This window comes from Chamaea fasciata, unplaced genomic scaffold, assembly GCF_029207755.1.
Source record: "Chamaea fasciata isolate MVZ Bird 193981 ecotype frontalis unplaced genomic scaffold, bChaFas1.0.hap1 SCAF_1, whole genome shotgun sequence".
NCBI classification, from domain to species: Eukaryota; Metazoa; Chordata; class Aves; order Passeriformes; family Sylviidae; genus Chamaea; species Chamaea fasciata.
The window spans coordinates 135,540,521-135,565,112 of record NW_027094086.1 but is presented as its reverse complement, the minus strand read 5'-3'; the positions used below and the strand labels follow the sequence as shown (position 1 = coordinate 135,565,112).

At 35.6% G+C, this 24,592-nt stretch overlaps 1 protein-coding gene across 1 annotated transcript in view; it reads right to left on the bottom strand.

The window, feature by feature from the left end:
* The window catches only part of ARMC3 (armadillo repeat containing 3), a 63,753-nt gene that overhangs the window by 17,337 nt on the left and 21,824 nt on the right, over nt 1–24,592 (bottom strand). Inside the window, exons 6-13 of the mRNA XM_066190388.1 lie at nt 23,482–23,550; nt 22,975–23,150; nt 21,446–21,640; nt 20,655–20,838; nt 15,261–15,413; nt 15,031–15,135; nt 2,311–2,561; nt 1,041–1,177 (exon numbers count right to left, since the gene is read on the bottom strand). Of these exons, the coding sequence (XP_066046485.1) occupies nt 1,041–1,177; nt 2,311–2,561; nt 15,031–15,135; nt 15,261–15,413; nt 20,655–20,838; nt 21,446–21,640; nt 22,975–23,150; nt 23,482–23,550 (1,270 nt within the window). The remainder of the gene's footprint in view (nt 1–1,040; nt 1,178–2,310; nt 2,562–15,030; nt 15,136–15,260; nt 15,414–20,654; nt 20,839–21,445; nt 21,641–22,974; nt 23,151–23,481; nt 23,551–24,592) is intronic.

Below are 24,592 nucleotides of genomic sequence, written 5' to 3'. Positions count from 1 at the left end.
AAACTAGAGAAATTTAGAAAGGTGTGATGAAATGATACAAGCAAAGCTTGTCTAACATTTTTACTTTGTCATGAAAAAGAAACAGAGAGGGACATGAAAAATAAGAAAATTCAGTGAGTTAAACTCAAATTGCTCTAAAAAGTGGTTATTCAATCTCACAGAAAGGACAACATGATTTGTTTCAAGAGATATTTAAAACTGAGAACCCCCTTCTACATGTAAGGATATTCCAGCACTGGAACAGGTTATGTCAGAAAGTTGTGAAACTCCCTCAGGATCAGTATTTACCCAAGCCAAAATATGTAAGTGTACCTTATTCAGTCTTACATTAGGATAGATGGATAATATCACCTTTGAGGTCCCCTCTGGATTTGAATTTCTGAGAGTCTCAGAAATTCCCTCAGAGATGGATTTAAAGTATCTGTGCAGTCACCAGAGAAGTGCCCAGCAGAGGGAGCAGGGCAATTACATATATTTTAATTTAACAGTAACAAAAAGAGTCGCCCTGTCTGAGGAGTTCCGCGTCATAATTCTTATAACCTAAACCAGCTTTTGTAATTCAGACATTAATATATGGAACTGGGAGTTCCTAAGAAAAAATAAAACAGAACCACTTTTCCATGACACTTCAGCACACCTGCAGTTAACCAGAGCTTGTAAATCAAATCTAGCCTGTGTGTAGTAAGTACAATTTACTGCATTTTAACTTAGTCTGAAACCTTTATTTCAGTTTCAAATGTATGGGGCACTGTAGTTCCCGATATTGACTGATATAAGTTATCTTCAATATAAAGCCTAATTCAGTCACAGAAACAATAAATGTTTTATAATTATAGACAGTTCTCTCTACAGGCTTATATTTTGTCAGAAGATTCTCTTCCTTAAAATCAATACCATTTCATCTGTAACATCTGTGGTGCAAAAGTGGTTTCAGCTTATCAGAAAACTTTGTTTTTCTGCTATAAATATGTAAAGATTGACTTAAATTGAGTTCCCTCATCAAAATTTTTCTTTTGATTTTTGGTATTATTTCTACTCACCCTAGCCTGCATAGTTCAATAGCAGTTAGTTCATCACTTCCACAGACCATAACAGCCCAACAGGCATTTCTTCTGACTTCTTCATTCTTAGAATGCAGCAATTCAACGAGTGGTCCCAGCCCACCTACATTTCTTAACTATTAAAAAAAAGTGAAAACATTGCCGCTTATCCCAGCAAAAACAGCTTGTGAAAATCACCTCTCAAAACATTCAAACTTTGTAGAAAAGCCACACTGGGCTGAAAAAAAACATCATTTATGGAGATTCTGTGTTTCTGTGAACTCTGCATAGGCTGGAGCTTTAGAGTGGTACAAGGCAGACATCCCTTCTGGCTCTGCCCTGCTTTTCAGTTATTAGGCTGCGATGTGGAACCCAAAGAGACTATGCAACCCAAGACTGCCACAGAGAGTTACACAGCTTTTTCTGTGTTCTGGTGCCTCCTAGCAACTAATTTACATCACAATACATTTGAATTTGTATTGTATGTATGACAATCTTATTAACATCCTATTCTCTTGTGGCTACAGTATCTTTCCTATACACGCTGGAGGAAATATTGCTCATTTGGATTTTTGAAGAGAAAGACATTTTAAGGACACTGAAAGAGGTAGATTAATTATCTATGCCCCTTATTCATGTCCTAATTAATAGCCTTGACCCATGAGAAAACCCCAGCTTATGATTTATGAATGCACATAGCATCATTCTTATTTATGAGAAGAAAATACTATGACCAATTCATAAACAGCAAAGAGTTCAACTTGCTGGATGTCACTGATCAAAGGATTAATTATATTTGGAGTTTTGTCTGAAATACATTTACTCCATGCACATCCAGTATCTCATTAATCAAGGTCAGACATTGCCGTTAAGGCCTTGAAAATGGGCAACAGAACACTGAGGGAGAGTAAAGAGGACTGAACTTCTCATCTTCAAAAATTCAGCCAACAGTTGCAGCTGAAAGAAACCTTGATGTTTAATGCTCCTAAACATACAGATCAAGATATGACCCTGTTAAAGCTCATTGAAGTCACTGGAAAGCTGCAAAGCATTAATTTGGTGCAAGCAAACACAGTTGTGAAAATTCAAGTTAAAGAAAACCCTTTCCAAAAACTGAGCTAAATTCAGCAGAACAAGTATCACAAAAATAAGTAACTACCTAGAAAGCTCAGTACTTCTAGGTCAGACACAACAGATTCCTGGTTAATATAACCCTCACCTCAGACCTAGAAGCATTATCAATAAACACACCCTCCAAGAGTAGTTTTACCTCAGTGCGTGCATCAGCATCACAACCGAAGGCAGCCACAGCAAACGCTGCTTTGCTCTGCACTTGGCTGTTGGTGGAGCGCAGTGGCCCCACAAGGGCACTCATGATCCCGTGGCTCTGGATTCTGACACGGGATGGCTCTTGCAGGGACAGATTTGTTAGCACTGCAATGGCATTGGAAATGGCACCATCTCTCTGGGCATTCAAGGTGTTCATTATTGGCTCAATTCCTTCAGCCTCAGCAACAACACCAGCAAAATGAGAAAGGGGAAAATATATTTGTTATCTTAGGATAATTTTTTCTTCTTAGTATGCTGTTTTTACCAACTAAACTAGTATTACCATTCAAGGTTTACATACATATGTAGGCATCTGTACATATAAATCTGTGTGTGCATGATTTCTATGTGACTCACTGTAAGAAATTTAAGAGGCACAACCTCAGCAGACAAACCAAGTCACAAACTTCTGGATTCTTTAACTTACAAGGACATGAATTCTCTCTGAGGTATTGAATAAGTCAATATTCAATACTGAACCCTGCAACTTTTCAAAGGTGCACAACTTCTGTATCTTTAGTTCCAGGCAAATGCTTCTGCAGCCTCTTATCACCTCTCCCCATAAACATTCTAGCTCTACTAATGAGGATTACAGTGAACAGAGTATCCAGATCAACTAGTCTATGAACAGAAGATCCAGTTTACATATTTCCTCTGTTTCCAGATGATATTGCATCCATGGCTGAAGGGTGCTGCCCCTCAGCAAAGCTGGAACAAATGGTCATGTGGCCAAGTCCTAAGACAGACGTGTAAAATAATCTATTATTTTATTGTTATTTCAATATATGTTAATGTTATTTCAAATAACATTAGGGAAGATGGTTGGGATTTTTTTCTAAGGAGAATCTCATAGATTTAGGTTAAAGAACAGTCGAGGAAAAAAAAACAGCTGAAGGAGCATTATTAATGAAATAGAAACTTAGCACAAGACAGCAGAAGGTGTAAGGAGCTGCACTACTAGAGGATATATAATTTTACTTAAAGCTCATCTGTTTTTTAAACAAAAGTTGGCAATATTGTTAGCAGTGGGAATGCACAGATGGCAAGTTGAATTTTCTTTGCAGCTGCTTTTTATATCCCCTATTAATACATGTTGTTTACATCAAAACCATAAAAAAACTCTTCAAAAACTGTTTACACTTTTTATAAGTTTTGCTAAATTTCTGTGAACACAGTAATAAAAGAGATCTGTATGTGAAAATCTTTTACTGTAACAGTACCTTACCAAAATTTGACTAATATTTGATAACTTTCACAGTCACAAAATAAACCAAGCTTAGAAGTATTATATATAAAAGAGATTGCTATACTACCAAGGACTGTTAGCATCGATAACAAACAAAAAAAAACATGAGGAATGCTGACAGTCACACTCTTATGCAAACAGGAAAGAAAGTAGAATACATGCCAACCTGTGCCACTAATAAGAAAACAATCATTAAAATAATCCCAATGCATAGGCAACATGATGTAGGTCTTACAGTGAACTCATCTTAGTGCAAGTATCTCCCCATGGTCAGAGAGGGGGATACAGATGCTCCTGAGCATACCTGGAATGAATGAGCAGAGCCTAATGGAGTTTGTTACTCTCATCTCGGCCTCAGGTGCAAGGCAGTGGCAACTCTCAAGCAGTGCTGGAGTGTGGATCTAACAGTATCTGGCAGGCAGACAACAGTTACTTGTTTGGAAAACCAGGGGAAAAGCAGCAATTCTGGGACTGAAGGTGCAGCATTAGGATACAGGGTCAGTTTGGTGCTGCCTAATTAACCCTCCTGGAGCAGCAGTAGCTTTAATGCAAAGCACTTTGGTCTCTATTCAGAAAGTAAATCCCATGTTTTCAGAAGTCCCACACTGCACCCCTCTGTATTCCCTCAAGTAGTTGGATTTCCCTTCGTGTGTCCTCCTCCCTCTTTACTACTGGACCAGATGAAGAAGAGCTGAAAATGTTTTATTTGTTGGGTGGCTTTTATTCCTGCGGTTGTTTTGGGTTTTTTAATTAGGTAAGGTCACTATACTTCTTTGGTTAATACTGTCTTATCTTGCCCATGAAAATTTTATCCAAATTTTCAGCTTCAGTACTATCCAGGCTGCTGCTGCATGTGAAGAAATTCTGGACATGCTGATTGCACATGTAAGAATGAGCTGTACACCACATGTATCACAGGCTTGCTGGAAAACATCACGTGAACAGCACATGTACAACACCACAAGGTACCTGCTGGCACAGCTTGGGTGAGACTCATCATACACACAGAGCTGCACACAGCAAGGCATGTCCATGAGTCATCTGATTTGCTTCATTATGCAGTGCATACACACACACTTTAGCCAGGAAGGAAAAAAAACAAAACCAAAATCAAGCAGTTTCTCCTTTACAATGGATACACGGAAAATCCAGGATTTATGGGACAGATTCACTACTCATAAAATGCACCACTGCATCTCTCTGGTGTAGTATATCCAATATTTCTGCAGTAAGTAGAGAACTTACTATTCCTATACTACACCCAAGAATATGTATATTCTCCCACAGGAGCTCCTAGTAAATATATGGTCCCTAACAGACAGGCAACAGAACAATACACAGCACTGAATGACGTAGCCAATCACATCATAAGCAGATTTACTATCATTTCCATAAAACCAGCAAGTTCACAAGCACTTAACAAAAGAGCAAGGTGACGGCTCCTCATGTGCTCACAGCTGACCTCAGCAAGGTGCAGAGCACAGCCAATTTTCTCAAGTGCCACTCAACTTCAAAAAGGTTGAGAACCACTGATTTAGAAGATCATATGTATTTATTTCTATCCTGCATTCTACTTCTGCGCAGACTCGTTTGGAACCCGTTTCATGCATATAGTTTAATCAAGTAGCACAACTGTGACAATGCCAAGTGACAATGGCTGGTAACAAGAGTTGAAGGTATCCAATACCTTTGAGAGTAAGTTTTTAAGAGGATGTGAACATCTGAGGCCAGTGCTGTGTCCTGGTAACAGAGACGCACACAGAAGAAGGAGGAATGGGGAACCCATAGTTCAGCTCATTCCTACTCCACAGGCCTCCAGAGAACACAGAAATAGCACTGTCACCCTGGGCCACAGAACCTGACTCAGAAGTGAGCTGAGAGAATGAATCTGGTAACGTATAAGGAACTGAAATTCCACAACACTAAGTATGGAGGTCCTTGTTCCCTTTTATCTGGGGCAGAGACATGCACTGTGTAATTTTCTTATTATGAGGCAACGAAAGTCAGAGAATGGTTTAACCAGCTCTGTTTTTGCTTAATGCGGATCAGCACCAGACTCTCCCTGCCTCCAGAACACTCCTTCAGACACACCCTACTGAGACTGTGCAATTTATCAGTGCTTCTCCTACAGAACTATATCCTTAAGGAAGGAGTGAGCCTTGGTTTAGCTGAAAAGAAATATACAATTTTTGATGTGGAAAAAGAGTAAATTAAATAAATTCATAAGTCTTTTCCTCCATGTTTTGTATATATTCAAAATACATACTTTCCTAAACAAGGAGAAAAAAAGGTTAGGGAAAAGGAAAGAAGATGACAACAACAAGAGAGGGAAAAAAAAAAAAAGGATGTTGTATTTGCACATCACTGTTTTTTCCTCAAAAGTGGAAGCTGCCAACCTGAACTACAAACAGGAAGAAAAAAGAAGACAAGATAGGTGTGGCAATTGCAGAGCTTAAATTAAACTTAAAATAATTGAAATGTTAAGAATTTTAAGCACATATTATGATCCTTGGAATGCCTAACCTAACAGGGTTAGGCATTTACTTTAATCAAGGTATACACAGTTCAGATACCCTAAGGACCCTAAGCATGCTCTTTAGTGAAACAGTAAAATTCTGATTATAATTGGATTCAAATTACTGTATTCAAGAATAGCTAAATTTTTTTCAGCTGTCATTGGGAAGACAAAAATTAAAAGGTCATATAATAAATATTTAATTTACTCATTTAAAATATACATTGTAATGTTAAGACATTTTCTTGAAAATTCTCTAAAAGACAATTCAAGACTCAAAGAATAAAAGCTGAGAGATTGAGGAAAAACAAACATTTTCTTTACTGCTTTTTCTGCAAAAAGAAATTAAAAGTTCACAATAAAATCATTACCAAAAACTTCACAATACAAACTTTTTTTTTTTTAACAGACATTTTGGGGATGTGTATGAAGTGAGTATTTTGTTGCTTTAGTTGTCTAGCGTGCAATAGGAAAGCTCAGATATTGGGAGTGTGTTGTGAAAACAATCAGCAGTAAAAATTTGATGAAAATCCTGTGGGGTTTTTATACTTCATTTTATTTTTAGTACTATAAGCACTCTGCGGCAAGAACCACCTTTTTGTTGGCATCACAGGGGCATAAAAGCTCTGCTGTGTGACCAAACCTTCTAGCCATGGCAAGAAAAAGAATGGATTATTTACTTAGAGCATCAGGAATGGTCCAGCTAGCTTTTCTTCCTGAAGAGAAAGTCTAGCCTAAGGGAGAAAGCAACTAAGAGTGTTCAAAGAGCTGCCAGAAAACACTGAGATTGCTCCTCAAACCCTCAACCTAAACAACCTCCGGGGGAGGGGAGATAGAGGAGAAGAGCAGTGGTACAGCTTGACACCACTGTTTACTCAGGATTGTACTAAATTTACACTAGTGAGACTGACACTTCATAAAAATGGTAAAGTATGTTTGGTTTTGTTTCTTCTACCATGACTGAACATAAAATGGATTATATTCAATTATATTTTTATTCACTTCTAAGCTGTTTACTGCCCCCCCCCCCCGACCGAGGATTTAACACAATTTCTGCTCAGAAAAAATTCAAATTTTTCCTCCTCACTGGACTTCATTTTCTTCAAATGTGTTTGCAACTGCATGTTTAATTTCTGTGCAAAATTACTGTGATTGTGTGTGAGGTGCTTAGCTAGCCATTTATGCCTGTGCATAGCTCATTTTCATACATAATTGCATGTAAATTATGCATAAGAATTATGCATCTAATTACACACATTTTTTAAAATCAACTCTGTGTTAAATCGCATGACTTCTTTTTCACACAAGGCATTTTTGATCCTGCTCTCTTATGCAATTTCTGTCTGAAAAAGAATATCAAAACCAGAAGTTTGAAAAAGCCTCAAGAAATAGCTTCCTTTTTATTCCTTAAATGTATTAGTATTCTTCATTAGCCTTGTTATGCCATCAGAATAATCACATTCAATAAATGTCTTCTGCACTTACACAAAATCACAAAAATCTCACTTTGTGATTTAATTATTTTCAAAAGCAATTGACTGTTGTAAATAGTCACTCGTATTTTATTTAAAGACTAATATTACTTCCGCTTTCTTCACTATACAAGGGAAATTAATGTCAGTATGTTTATTTTGAGTAAGGGAATCTAGCAGAAGAGACTCTCATCTACAATCTGGGGGCCCTTTGTGCTTCAATACAAATATTGATGATATCAACAAACCATATTAACTTTTCATTTCAGGAACTGAACCCTGTATTCCTATTTTCTAATGACGAGTACCTTGTTAAAACGGCAGAAATCCAAAACGCAATAAACCTCAGAGTCTGGACGTAATAAAACCTTAAACTGTCTGGGTCAGCAGAGACTGGAATACCTGGCTCTCATTTAGCAATTCACAGAGATCTAATGTCTATCATTGAACTCATCTGACAAAGTTACACAGATCTCAGTTCTAAAACTGTAGTATACCTAATTTAAATTATTACAGGAGCATTGGTAATGAGCTATCTGTTCATGGTGCCTGGGACTTTCAGTTATAATACTATTTGCAACCTTTGTAAGGAATTTCTGATACTTCCACTATTATGTGGAAGGCTTGAAATTCAACAATAGACACCCTTTTTTGGTCCTGAAACATCCCATGTACCTTCAGCCAGGATAAGCTCATTAAAACAACATAATCCTCCTCTCTCTTTTTTCTGACCCAAGAAGTAGTGTATGCAAAAATCTGTAACTAGGCACAAATATTCAGAGTCTGGAATCCACACTGTTACAAAAGCAAAGTAAGAGGGAACATGCATGTGCTGTCAGAGCAGCCTTCATGGAGGTGGATGGAAAGAAAAAGCCAAATCAGGGTCCTCACAATTCCTCTGAAAGCAGGGTTCTTCTTCATCCTTGGAAGCACCAGCTGAGGAAGGATAAAAGAGCTGAGCAAAGTCAGTCTCTACACACAGTACTTTGGATTGTGAACTTGAGCTCTCACTTCTGGGTAACTCTTTTCTGGACAATTTGCCTTGCTACAAGCTCAAGCTCTTACAATGATTTAGAGTGCTGAAATTTATGCTTTTAGCTTTCTCCCTTTAAATTACATCTCTAAGAAAATATACATAAACTACTATGTTACAATAAAATTACTAAGGTTGTATGTCAAAATGTTAAGGTTACTTGTGAAAGCTTATTTTTAGCAGATGACAGTCCAAATGGACAACATGCCATAGTCAGTGCACAGGTTAAATTCACAGCAGGGCAGAATTAAGTTTGCATGATCAGTCATAACCCTGAAATTTCCTTACAACACTTCAAATAAACAACTTCACATTATACTCAAATAACTCACACTATACTTAAATAATTTAGTTTCGAAATCTACTGCAAAGAAAATGTGCGTGCAAAAGCACCAATACATTTGTTTGAAATATTTACTCATATGTAAAATAACCCTTGCCACTTTTAATTCATAAAAAACATAATTTATCTCAGTGCATATGACTAAATGACATTGCAAAGATACACACTCAAGAGTAATCATGGTACTTGTGCCTCTACACAAAAGAAAGTTTTCTCTCCCAGGCTTAGGAGTCTCCACCCAGGAAGATAAGTTTTCACCTGATCCCACAGAAATCTATCATGGCAAGTTACAGGTGACAACAAACATGCTCTGAGTGAAATTATCTTAGCCATCCACAGCTAAGGTAAACAGTGATCATATCTCAAGGCTTTGAAAGTAGGAGTGTACAAATAGGCCAAAAGATTCTGCTGTATCTACAAGGAGTAAAATTTCTAGGTACTCTATCATCATTCCAGATCAGAAGTATTCTGTCTGAAACTATTTTGGACCTACTTAGGTTTCCATGCACTTTAGGATATGGTGACACGAGACTGTGTTACACAGAGATAAATGCTCTATACTACTCTTTGTCTTGAATATAACCCCAAAGGTAAAAAACAAAGCATCAACCAAAAAAACCCCAGGAGAATGTATAATTTTTTTTAATTTTTTTTTTTTATTATTTTTTTTTAAGAACTGTACTGGGAAGAAAACATTTACAGTGTCTTAGCTTACAGGACTCTCCCATGCAGCCACACGTTCCCAATCTAAGAGTAAAATAGTACAGCTGGCTGTATGAAAGATTTCTGACTGCAAGCAGGGCACAGCCCCATGTCCATGGGTTGTGTATCAGTCATCTGATGTGATGTTAAAGTCTTAGTGGGAACCCATTTCTGAGTGACATTCCCAGACACAGGACTTAGCTTTTCTGCCAAGGCAGAAATTTGTCATAAAACATTTTGCAGTTTTCAATGGAAGTCAAGATGTATCTTGCAAGGAAAATCTTATGAGCTCTTAGGTAGTGGGTAATGACTTTGTTGTCTTTTTTTGTTTTTAATCATTCCCATAATACGGTCATACAGCAAGAGAAAGAAAAGAGACAAACCTGTTTGTGGCCTAAGATAACTGATAACTAACAGAGTGTAGACGTGGATGCTAATGTAAAAAAGTAACAGTATGACCCTCAAAACTCAAAAATATCCCTTTACCTTGCAGCACATTACCTCAAAAATATAACTCTGTCACTAGGGGTCAGTATTAAAACATATTACATCTACACAATACAGCTAGCATTCTATTGTTGATTTCCTCCTTCAGAAAAACAAACTTATGTCATAAAGAACTATTAAATCACAAAAAAGACAAGCTACATTGGATCATCACCTTTTTATGTTATTAAATATAGCTCTTATTCTAGAAATTTCTGTTCCTGTTCTCAAAAATTACCATGTATATTCATGCAAATGTATTATCTTACATAATATTGACACCTTAATATTTATGTGAATTAGGTTCCATCTACAGTCTTAAAAGAGAAAAGCTATTACTAAGTTTTCCATTTTCTAATAGACAAGATTACTACCTAATGGTAGTAATCACTACTTCCTAATAATAACAATATTTCGAATGTAAGAAAAACTGGATGTTTTTCAAAATTATTCCTTGACATCCACACTCCTCTTATAAACAATAAAAAAAATCTGTTGTGCACTGAAAATCTCAGTTGAAAAAGGTGAGACACTCACAGGTGAAAGAGAATGAGGATGTATTTTGAGTCATTAGATCAGTATATGAATTTCAGTTTGGAATAACAGATATAACACCCACTAAAGTCAAGGGAACAACTCACTTTCTCCTCACTAGGCACTGTCCATAACCAAAGGGTCCCCAGCCTCTCCTCCTATCCCAAACTACTCTCAAATCTTGACAATCTTGATACATTTGGGAAAGCATACATTCAGATCCTGCACTAATGCCTGAAACTGCCTATATGGACACAACCTTTGCGAATTCAAATTCACAGGTTCTCTGATTCCTGTGAAGGATTTAAGAATTAGAAAATTAAATATCATAAAGCTTGCTGACTTCGAAAATTTTGGGACAATAACTTTACTATCTTGAATCCAGATATAAAACAGAATATTGTCACATGACACTTATTATAAACCCCAGGAAAAATATTCTGTCATAAGTCTGTCACGTACCACAACTTCCTGCAGCCCTTGGTACAGATGAAGAAAAAACATCCATTTCCTTCTTCCCCCAGAGGAATTCCACCAAATTATAACTGAATGCTATAAATTTTGCGCTTGAAATAAACAATTTAGGACAAATATTATTGAGGCTATTAATTAGTTTTCATGTCCAGTACAAAGTTCTAAATTCCCGAGCATATGTTTTCCTTTAGTGGCAAATCCATTAGGTGCCCAGAATTCAGACATTGCCAGATTTATGAAGGCAGCTATTAGAAATGGCATTTGTGCTACAAGAATACTGAAGAAAAGAGCTGGTCAAATTAATGTCTGATTAACTGGTATATGTGAGAGCTTATTTCTGTGTGCTACTTCTAATATCATAGTTATATTGAACATGATTATCTTATCCTAAATACATGAAAAGCAAAAATAATTTATTATACTTTAAACAAGGAAAAAATAGGCAGAGGCTGAGGTAAGCCATTTGTTCCAGGATTAGACGTGTGGCACAGAATCACTTATTTTCCTGCCCAACAGATGACGCTGCTGTTTCTTTGTTCATGTGCAATTGTTCCATTTGTGCATCACATCCATTACTGAAGTGACTGCGCCCACACTGCCCGACGCCTGGACACAGCAAAACCAAAGAGCTTCAGAGATTCTATAAATGGCATTTTGCTGTCCAAATAACTGCATGCACTTTGCAATAAAGCAAGTTCTTGCTCTGGATTAAAAAAAAAAAAAAAGGTTACAGAAAAGATGGATGCAAATACCCAGCTGAACGTAATTCTCTTTTTTCCAAAAGCAGACCACAGAAACAAATTCTGACATATATATCAAGGATGACCTCGGAGCTATACACACATAGCAACATAACATGTTAGAATAAGCACATGGAATTTTAAACTGCAATGTACTTTGCAATTTTATTTTTACTGAGTCTAATTATTAACAAGTTTACAAGGATTTATCATCAATGTTGATCAGCATTAAAACTCTGTCCTTATGGTAAAATTCTTATAAAAGCATATTCTGAGGGTGTCAGCCTGTAAACTAATGAGGCATTTGGCCATTGTATTTTTTCCTATGTGCTATTGAAGTGGGACACATTAGCTCTGCAGCAAAAACTTAAATGCTGAAATATTTTAGGAGTTATTTATATTAATTGCTATGTGTTCTAGTAGAGATCCTATTGAAAATCCACATTCTTCAATAAATCTGAAAACTCAAATCACTTATATGGTACTCATGTCCTCTTCTGCTCTAGATTTTTGGTTAAAATACTATGGGAAGCAGAGTAATTAATTCATTTATTTATTTTTGTCAAATCATGGCTGCTTGAGGACTTGTGTCAAATGACAAGCTGGTCTCTGTCCCGTTCATCGTGAACAGGTGTCCTAATTACCAAACCTCCACCATATCTGACACCTTTATTAGCTGTCTCAGTTGAGAAACAAAGGATTGATTGGGTAGGGATATAGAACTAGCCTTTCATTGCTGTGGGGAAGCACCTAAAGGTCAAGGTTAATATACATTAGTGGGGGGTAGTATTGCCCATTGCCTATGCTGTTCTTGTGCTATTTATCAATGGAAGACTTTGTCTTTATGAGCTACCTGTGGCAGGAGTTTTAATTAAACAATTCCTTGAAATTGTATTTTTTTTCCATATTGTATGAAAAGCCGGCAGCACTTCTTGATATTCCTAACAAGAACAAGGAATATCCAGCAAAATAGCAACATTTTATATCCTCAAATATATACTGTACCAAATAAAAGGGAAAGGTACACATTCTTCAATCAATATAACATAGAAAAATGCTCATTAAATTAAATACAGCAGAACAATGCATATGAGTACAGCAAGGTTGAATATTCAGCTGGCCAGCAAAAAGTGAAAGCACTTATAGCAAACAGTCTTCCCCATCACTCGACCCATTTTGCTCTTGCCGCATAAGTTGAGATAAGGTCCACCTGCCGCTACTACATTTCTGATTTTATATTCTTGGAGGGTTTATAACAAGAATCTAATACATAACTGATAAAAGGGCACTAGTCTCATCAGTTTCATTCAAGATCAGAATACTGTCAACATAATCACACAGCAAAGTTACATTATTATAAAAGTGCATCAGCATCTTCATTATTTATACACTTATTTTCAATGTCTACAGGACATACAAATGAAACATTCTAGTACGAAATACGATTATGGTAACTCAATCTGGAATTAATTTTCTCCAAACTATTTTTTTTCCCTATTATGTGAATGTAAAATAAATATGGGTCTGATAGTCAGTCAGTGAGCTGGAACTATACCAATTTGTATCAGCTAAGGGTTCAACACTATATATTCATTTATAGATCCTAGTCACACTCAGACCCTTCTATGACTTATTAATGGTTTTGATTTAGAAATGAAGCTTTGAAGTAATTATATAGTCACATGGAATTCATCCAATATACATATTTAATGTAAATTATTGCTTCCTGATTTTCACAGAAGACCTCTGATTAGATTATCTGGTGCTTCCATATTGTACTTGAAGCTGGATTGCAAGGAGAGAGAAGTATTTGTAAGCCACCTTTACAATTTCCTGACTCTGCCCAGCAAGAAACAAATACGGACTTCATTATAATGCAGAGGAACAGAGACAGCTATTTCCCTGCCTGAGGTCTCAGAGAATTGTTCCAGCAGTTGAGCTAGACAATGTCCTGACTATCTCCTTAGCAAAAAGAAATGGAATGAGTTGGCATTAGCTGCTATACCAACTCAAAACTCTCCAGAGATCCCCTTTTCACAATGTGAAACCTCAAAGGGCTGCACTACGAAAACCAGCTGTAGTGGAGCTGAAAGTTTGACCTCTGGACTCCAGCACAGCGCTCGTTTTATGTGTGCGTGACTCCCACTGACACCAACTGAAGAGTCCAGCACATGAGGAGAGCAGAATATCAGACAAAAAAAAATGTACTATGTGAATCTGAGAACAGAATATTATTGTCTCATGCAAAATTATTGCTCTATCTGGTAACATAAAGTGAATACTAGTGACTATTAGAGCTGAATCAATAAATTGAAACAATTTATTTTGTGAGTTATTTTACTTTTTCACTTCAAAGAATTCCTGTGACTCAATTACAACTTTTTAAAGTATATTCCAGAAAACTTTTAAGGATTTTTTTTTTCTGGTTTGTAAGTTACATCTGACTGCTCATATACATCACACTACTCCATTACTTTTCCCTGAACAGGACTTCTAATGGAAGCATAGAAGAATGCTGCAGCTGACAGTAGAATTTAGTTGATACAATTGTTTTGGAACATATAGTGAGCTAACCATTGTCACCTTTGTTAGTAATCTTGGATTCTGAAGGTACACTTCTTTTCTTTCAGAGAGTGTACTATAAGCATTCTCTATTACTTGGGAAATAATTTTTTAGAAAAGGAAGAGCAAAACAATGCCAATCAGGAGATCTATCTCCCTCAAAGAATGGATTTAGATCAGTCAAAAAGGTTGTATGAACCATTAAGTTTTAAAATATATCAATGATTTTTGACTTAAAAAAGAACTCCACATCAAATGCTTTAGATTATAAGGCATATTTTGCTCATATGTTCTCCTCAAAACATGATTTATATCTCTGCTTTCATTACATCTGCTTCATACCTTTCCTTGATGAAGTTAATGTTAGCAGAGACAGCACAACTCTTGTAACACTGGCTCTTGCAGGTGATTCAAGCACCAAAAAGCACCTAATAATCAAATTCAAATAGACCTGCCTTGTAGGATAGGGACAAGATGAAGCATTCTTTAAAAATCAAAATAATATCACTTCAGATTAGTGTTTTAAATAATAATTTAATTATTGCAGACTCACCTTGCATTTCTAGGACTGGCTGTTGTCAAATTAGTTAATGCTGTCACTACAGCTTCTTTTACCTCTTCATTGTCACTGCTTAGCAACTGTACTAGCTGGGGAATCCCTTTGAAAGAAATAATTGTATGTATGAACATTTAAATAAACCATGGCAGTCTCCAAATTGTGGTATTCTTCTTATAAACAGAAAAACCCACAAATTCACATTTCATCCTTTCCCACCTTACTTACCCTGGAGTCCAAGGACACATTTACTGTCTAGATTTTCAGACATGACAGAAATGGCTTGGGCAGCAGCAACTTTAACTTCATCACTGTTAGTATCCAAAAGGCTTAGGAGAAATTTCTCAACCTCCTCCCAATGAAAGATTTTTCGTATTTCAGCTTCAAATGAGAAATAACAATGGCATTAATCTGCATGTTTTCCAAATCAGTGAAAGGACATGAATTTGATTTCATTTCGTTGTTGGAAATATTTTGGTAACAGAGACACCAGCCACTAAGAAACGTGGACAAGGACCTGAGCCAAATCCCATCACAGAACATCCTGACTTGGAAGGGAGCCTCAAAGATCATTCAAATCCAACTCCTGGATTAGGCGTCATTGAACTCTGAACCAAGACCAACTAATGACTATTAAACACAGTATAAACATAAATACCTCAACAGAATGCAAAGTTTGTTCTCTGCAAGACTTTAAAACCACAGGATGCATACAGGCTTGATGGAAATAGCTTTTCCAATCCAACAGATCATACTTACTCAGGATTGTGCTGAACTTCAGTTTATGCTAACAAAGCCTAAATGCATAAAATTCAAGCACATACCAGTAAAAGTACAATTGAACTTGGTGAAATACCACTCAATGTATTAAAATAGCCCAAAAAAAGGCAAGGAGCATTACAAAGAAAATGACAATTTCTGCACAGCTTGTAGTTCTTCATTAACTCCCACTTTGCATAGAATTTGAATTTTGTTGTCTAGCACAGTGTTCAACGCTGACCCTACACCACACTGACCAGCAGCAGCTGCAGAAGGACAAAGAGGCTCCTTCCGCTGCAAAAGTAGCAACAGACAGCACTAAAATATCCACAGACAACTGCATGAAGATACCAATAAACTGATAAACTCCCTCAGCCCAAAACTGGTGAGATTAGAAATGCAGGTGTTTCTTAGAAAGATCCCTGAAAGAAACTTTCTCCTGCAGAAAGGCACTAGAGAGAACAGAAGCTCTGCAATGATGAGTCAATAAATATTTAACCATATGCATAATTTAAACCAGACTAATTAAATGCTGGAAGTTACATCTACATAGTAGAATTTTGGAATGTATTAAAGAATTTCAGGAACTGAGAAGTCAGTAGGACTTCAAAATATTTAGAAATTTTACCAGTCCTTCCTACTGTTCTGAGGGATCATTCCCTCGTTTGGATTGTCGTCCTCCAAATAAGTAAAAAAATAAAAGGAAAAAAAAATCGTAAGTATTCTTTTAGATAAATCTGAATCTGTAGTGAATAAAAGTAAACAAATACAAGTCCACAAAGTCAATGAAAAACAAGTTTGATTGAAAATGTAATTAGAGCAGAAATTACTCAAAACACAGAGATGAGACAGGTGTAGTCAATTTCCCCTCTTCAGTTTTTAGAATCGTCAGATACACAAATGAAATCACAAAACAAAGATGCAACAAAGATGCAACAAATAAAACAGAGGATTTTAAGTGTCAGGAGAACTTTGGCCACAGCCTTGACGCATGTCAGCTAGCTCTCAAGAGAATGCCTCAGTTGGGATGAGAGACTATTTTGACAAGTTATCAAGTATGTCGCTGGCCTGTTGCTTGCCGAGGTAGTCATAATCCCTACTAACAATCTCTAGAGGTTCTTCATGCCTCAGTAATTTGTTTATTGTACAGCAAGTTACATATTTGTTTACAGATTTTCTTAAAAAATATTCTTGTTTTTAAAAGCAGCTATGATGATGGGTAAGCATTTATTTTAATGATAATTTATGTCTATATGAAATGATAATATGAATAAAGAACTTGAATTTGTGAAAATAGTAATTCAAAATACTTTAAACAGAAAAATTATTTTATAATAATGTGGAAAAACAGATCTTGAATTTAAACTTATGGTAAAAAGTATGCAAGTATATTTAGGTAGTTAGATCAATGAAAATTATTAATATTTCAATATCTAGGTGCCAATTCTATTTAAGAGATGAACATTTTCTGCTGATCTCTCTGTGTGCATGAGTTGTTTCTTCTGTGTCCTTTACTACAGACTAGAAAGAATGCACAACTGAAAAGCATCAGTTATCCTGAAGTACTTTGTATGTCAGTGCCAACACCATTTTTACAGTGATTAATTTCTTGACCCCTAATTTGAATACATTGATTTAACATGAAGGAAAATCAAGCACACTACTAAAAGAGTTTGGAGTATCAACCAGTTCTGTCCAGATTTTCATGCACTGACCCCGTGGTGAGACACCCTTTACTTTTCAATATATTTTCCTATTTCCCCTTCTTACCCAAAAATCATGATCTAAGATCCACTGATTACTATTCAGGTTCACCGTCATCACCTTATGGAATTATTTATACCAATTTCAGATGAAAAAAGTTAACATTAAAAACACTGATCTTGAGTTGGGATAACGCAGATAAACAAAGATCTGTATTATGAAATGCATTTGTTAATCAGGCTACAGAGCATGTTTTGTGTGCTCCCCTTTGAGCATGAGATGCATTGACATACACAGAACGTGGAGAGCTTCAAACCAGAAATCTGGCAGAGCAAGTGTGATCATCACCTTGTCCATAAACACTCCACAGCATTTTGTTGTTGCTGGTGTGTCTGGCATTGTCAAGGGAAAATCAGGCTCTCCTTAATCAACACTACAGATAATCCACTCACGGACATTCAATAATTTATAGCATTAGATTATATTTAGCATTCTGAAATGACTGCATTATTTGGTGGGCAAGGCAGGAATCACAGTATAATTCACCACTGTAATTCTGAGCATACGAAACAAAACCATCAATAAATTAATATATTAAATTCAAAATTATGTTACAGAACAAAAAAGAAAATTCAGGGACAAAGGCATAATGATTATGTATAGAAATATGATCCATTTTAATGTACTTAAACAGAGCAGCATCCTAGAGATGCTGTTTAAAGTTGAATATCATGTTTATACCATGTAATTTATTCTGATACTGAGAATAACTCTTAAGGGATAAATATATCTTGTAAAAACAACATCAAGTTACAGGAGTCCCTTTCCAAAGGGTTGAAAGGGACATAAAACAAAACTGCTTGCTATGATCACATCTATCAGGAAAAAAAACCCAATCCAAAACCAAATTCCATCTGTCAACAATAATAATTTCAAAACCAGATACTGCAGTATACTCAGCTGCCAGGATTAAAACACCAGCTAGATACATGTTCTGTCATAGCAGAAGTAGGTTTTTCATCCTAATGATAAGCAGTATTCTTTTTCCCAAGGATTCAGGAAATGTTGGTAAATTGCAACCATGATTATCAAACCTGAAGAATGTGGGTATAGCTACTGCAAATTTAATTAAAAAGTCACTACAGAACTAAGAGCCGTGTTGTATTATACAGGATTCACATCAAGGCAAGTAGTAGTATGGCATACATTAGTGTTGCATTTTGGATAGGCTGTTTAGTATGCTTACAACCAAAATCCAATCAAACCAACAAAAAATTAAAATATTTCTGTTTTATTTTTGCACTTGGGCTATTTCTTATAATGGCCTTTTCTTTACATTGCAAGGCTGACTTTATTCCAGTATCTCTATGCAGCTGAAAAATTCAGTGCTTTTACACTGAGCAGCAAGTTTACTGGACTGTGTTTTCCACTGCAACAGGACAACAAGTTTCCTTTTGTCTAGCTGGGTGTCACCAAAATTCTACAGCTTGAAAGCAAATATTTTAGATCTTCTTTTGATGTATTTTCCCAGCTTGCTGCATCCATACTAGCTGTCATAGGCTGAAGAAGAGAGCAAACCTTTATAATGAAACCTCATTGACTCCATTTGTAAAGAAGCATGACAAGAAGATGCATCTTCACTGACGGTAACATCCCATGATATAAGATCATAGGCAGTACTGTAATATATTATGTGTGGTTCTTGCAACTGTGCTTTAAAAATGTGCTCAGACATGCTTCTACTAACAGCTGCTAAAATATTAGGCCACAAAAACTGAAAAAAAAAGTGTGAAAGAGGACAAGAAGGCTATGCTTATTTGAAAATAAATATGATAAAGGAGTAAGATGCAGCAGAAAGCAGTAGAAGCAAATATAAATCTGCTTAGCATACAACTTACAAGCCTGTCACAGGACTATAAAAATGATACTGACAGTCCTAAGTAGCATAATAAAATAGCAACACAGGAAAATACACAAAGAAAATACTGACATAAGAAGGTTCCTTCCTATCTTAGATACCTGAACATTAATGAAAACAATTTTCAGTGACTTGCCAAGCTTCCAACAGATAATGACAAAAGCACAGAAAAACCCACAGAACACTCGGACACTCTTTCTGTGTATCATTTTCAATCCAAATAATTACAAATATTCAGGATATCAAACTAAGCAAGGTGAGAAAAGAGTCGGAGAGATAACACAGGGAGAGATGAAAGGAAGTCTGAAATATGGCAGAAAGGAGAGATTATTTTATCCATGTATTAAATTAAATGACGTACTTTTTAAAATACACATAAAGCCACGATTCAACCACAAGGTTCCAGAATTATGAATGAAACATTTAAATTCTACTGTCATAAAAATCCCTTGACAGAAGTAAAATCAATAGTCAGAAATATGCTATTAGTTACATTGCATTTTGTTACACAACACTACTTGGCACATGTTGCAACTCAGTAGCCCATGTATAGAAGGAATTTCAAATGTAGTTTGATTAAAAGAGCATCCTTGTGGTCATAAATGATGAGCATGTTCTGCCTAATTCAGAATTCCTTGGTGAATTAAAGAAAAGTATATAAAAAAGAACTATAGGATGAATAATTATAAAAAGATTACAATGAAACTATTTAACTCCCCTGGGAATATTAATCTGCAAGCCATTTGAAAGGTTTCCTTTCATGCCTCTGTTAAAGGAATTTGTATTTGAAATTGCCTGACATTTAGACGAGCAGTTGAATGCAAAAGGAAGTCAGCTTGCAATGAAGTCTTAACAGATAGAGACAGAAACAGTGCCAGCAAAGGTGGCTTAAGATGGCAGTCAGCTGGCATCACTAAACAAAAGACAAGGATCATGTTTTCAGAGCTCCATTTTCCTTTGAGGACAGCATTTTATAAGAATATATTAAAATAAAATAATAAAAACAAATTAAAAAGAAATTGAGGCAAAACTGTAACATTTTCAAATATATCTACAGAAATATATATAATCCCCTAGCATCCAATTGCTGCTCTGATTGGCAAGACTCATCACTGTAATTAACTCTGGCCAATGCTTTCCTCAACACAAGTACTACCCTCAACCAGAGAAGATGGCCTCCTTCTGGATAAAAATTTGTTTCATAAACAATTTCATGTCCATGGATTATAGAAGTCACATACAGTCATAAGCTGCCTTGGTAATTGCCTTTGCTGCATTCTTCTGAATATCAGGAACAGTAGAGACTTCTAAAAATGAAAGTAGTTTTTTAAGGCCTCCTGTCAGCTGAATCTGTTGCAGAGTATGCACATCTTCGAGGCAATTTCCCAACACAGCAAGACTTTCAATATGTAGATCACTGAGTTCCTAATAAAAAATAAAAAAAGCCAAAAAAACCAAACAACCTTGAAATCAGGACTAAAATATCTTAGGCTTTTAAGTTTGTAGGGTAATTGTTGTAACTTTCTTTTGGGCAGTACATTCATACATATTTTCATATAATTTATTTGATGAGACTTAGGATTCAACACAATTTATTAAAAATAGTAAAAGCCACAGAAGCTTTTCATTTACATCAAAGTGGGCTAGACAGGTACTCAGAATGGGCCTGTGATCTTAAATCTTAAAAAACTTCACTAATATCTCTATGCATTATATTTCCCATTGTGACACCTGAACTCAAGAAGCACTAAACTGAGTCTCATAATAATATAAAGAACGATAGGAAATTGTGTCTAAAGCCATTATATAAAGTAAACTCAATTCAAAAACTGAATAATAAACACTCTGGGAAATGTCTTTGCTTCTTTTCTTAGTAAACCAGATATTCTAGCTTATCCTATTTCCATCACAGTTCTTTCCAAGTAACTCACTGTTCTCATATCGATCTCACATGAAATAAGTAATATTTCTCATTAGTCATATAAACATCAGCACCACGAACAAAAAAACTTTGAAGGCAAGTAAAGCATACATTGTTTTCCAGTATATTCAGAAGGCAATCTAATCCCTTATTTTCTCCCAGTAATATCCTGGTTTCTCTGTCTTTGCTAATTACTTCTAAGGTTTGAAGGGCTAACAACTGAATGCTCGGATATTCAGATTCCAGTAGTCCCAGCAAGGGTGGAATTACATTCAGTTCACGAACTGCAGCACGGTTTTGAAAATCCTGCAGTAAAATATTCCAACAAAGAATGTTAGTGACAGAGAATGTAACAATGCATCAACTTCTCACTTAACAGAAGGAACACCAAAAATCTGATTTCAGACATTAAAAAATGAGTCAATACTCCAGAGCTTCCAGTTCTGTAGATTTCTTTCTTTTAAGCTAAGAATCAAACTGCATATAATCAAGCCCCACAAACCTTAAATTCTAGGGGTTTTTTGCACAACTGAAGTACACACTACAAAATCTAGTCCTGTATAAAGAAGCCTATTCATTCTTGATTTTACCATGTTTGCCTCAATATAAATGTTTCTTTGAGAAAGTTTTTTTAAATTTAGTTTCACCATTTTTATTTATCTCAGTGGGAGGAAAACAGTTTTTTGCACTCTGCTGTGGTTGCCTGGTTATACCTTCTTTTGTTTTTGTAATTATAAAATGACAATTTAAAATTTCAACTTTAAACAGTGAATGTGCAGCTTAATAAAAAAGACAGTAGTAGATTATATTAAAAAAGAAAATAAATAAATAAATTACAATTTGCTTTTAAATAGCTTATTGCACATGTGCAGCATGCAATTATCCTTATCAATATAAGCAAGCACCAGGTGCAGTTATCCAGATATACCCTGCAACAAAGACAGCGAGATAGTAAAAAAGGAGAAAGAGTAAAATGTGATTCTGAATAGACATGCTCTGATGCCCCAAAAGAGATAGAGTTATAAACTAAATTCATTACTGAATTGATTCGCTTAAGCCGTGGGAGAGAACTGCCACACAAATGCACCATTCTTTTGCTAAGCGGCATATGGATGACATTAGTGAAAGTAGCCAATAACAAATCTATTCCTCCCAGTATGGAAAGGAGCTGTTGACAACATTCACCTATCATTAAAAAGATGTTCAAAATTGTGCTATGGACTTGCTGGTCAAAACAAGAAACAACACAATTGGTAGTTCTTTAATTTACAGGATAATTCTAACCTTTTGGATAGACAGATTACAACTCTCCTTACTAAGATTAACATTTTTCAACTAAGAAGGCAAATTATTATTTGGTTTTAAAAATCTGAACCTCATACTAATCGTACTTTTACTGCAGTACTGCACAGACAACTGCATTAAGTTCAACAGAATTTAAAAACAGCTATATTCACAACTAATTTAACATTCAGGGACTCGGGTGCAAGGACTCATTGTTTCAGAAACATTGATGAACACTGCAGAGTAAAGGAAACAAATATTTTAAAATTACTAACCCCACACAGAATGTCAGGGGTGGGGGTGCAAATACTTATCTGCTTCTGTAATTTAAGGCAACAAACAAGAGCAAACTTTACCTGTACCAAAAGGTAGATACACTCAAGTGAATTCTTCTTAACATCAGGATCAGGGCTACCTAGCAGTCTGATAAGTGGTTCCAACCCACCTTGCTCAAATATTTTTACTTTAGTAGTATATTCAACAGCCATATGTGCTAGACAAAGAGTAGCAAACTCATGGACAACTACATCTTCTGTGGAGGAAAAAAGGTAACATTTTAATCAAGTTTTATACAGCACAGAATATTTTTCACTAATCCAGTAGTTTAAAGCATTATTTGAAGTCAATAAATAATAGCTGTTAACCATACCCGACGTGTCTATAAACATCTTTTTCCATCTGTACAACATAAAACATTACTCAGTGAGCTACAGAGCTGCTCCTATAAAAGCATTTACCTACTTTACATGCACTAGGAAAAATCACAAGTTACAGGGTAGATTTTATTAAATTGTCTGATAAAATGGCAATCATAAATTATTTCTGACTGTACTTTTGCACAAGGAATGAATACTGTAAAGTACCTTCTGGTGCTAGCTGTGATATAAGTAAATTTGTGACATCCAGTTCCCTCAGTAACTTCTTGACATCATCTACAAAGAAGTAAATGACATCATTTACAATGAAGTAAATACAGATATGAAGTCTTTTGTTAGGCAATGTTGGCTGAGCAAAGAAATAGAAACTGCTCCAAGCAAAATGTACTAAATGTACTTATGCTTACTCCCTGAGTGACAAAAAGATATGACTGGGAAAGACACAACTGAAGTTAGACCAAGATCATAATGGGCTCAGAAAAAAAAAAAACTAAAAACAAACAAACAAACAAAACAAAACAAAAACCAAAAAGAGACTTTCAAGTAGCAGATGACATTATTTGACATTTGATACATATAAAGTTCCTCTATATTTCTATATTTCAATATTTCATTGAAACTTTCTTCAAAATACTTGCATCTAGCAGGTTCTGATTAAATTTTGCATGATTTTAGTTGCCAAAGAAGTCATACCCCAATAGGTAAAATTATTTGTGGTTAAAATTAACAAATTAAAAGCAATCCTTCTGTTACTTCATTTTCAAGCCATCATTTTGCAATTTTATGCTAATGCCAGCCCACACAGCAAATGGAAAACATGAATTACACAGGTCTTACTAAAATCACAGTAAAGACTTTCAGATTGCACTTTTCATGTTGGCAATGGCAAACTAGCAAAACCTCAACCCTTGGATAGAAAAATTAAGTAATATTCTTTGGGACAGACTTCATGTGATCCTACAGGGCGGTGTTGTTATTATCAACATATTCAACATGTTGAAATGTAAGAAAAAATGGTATGAGTTTAATTTAATTTTAAATAAAAAAACAATTAAGATGTGAATATAAATGGGAGATATTTGTTCATTCAAATCCATGTTTGTGCAGCACCACTGAAGATATGCTAATGCTGAATTAAAAGTAACCTAAAAGGGTAAGGTCCAATGCAGCATGACAAGCAGGTCGCAGTTGATGAAAAGACTTAGAGTGTGGTTGGGATATCCTCAGGGAAGACAACTGGGTAAAACATTCACCAAATTAAGACCTGTTTAATTACATTAATCAGATATAGGTCCATAAAGCACTATAAAAATAACAG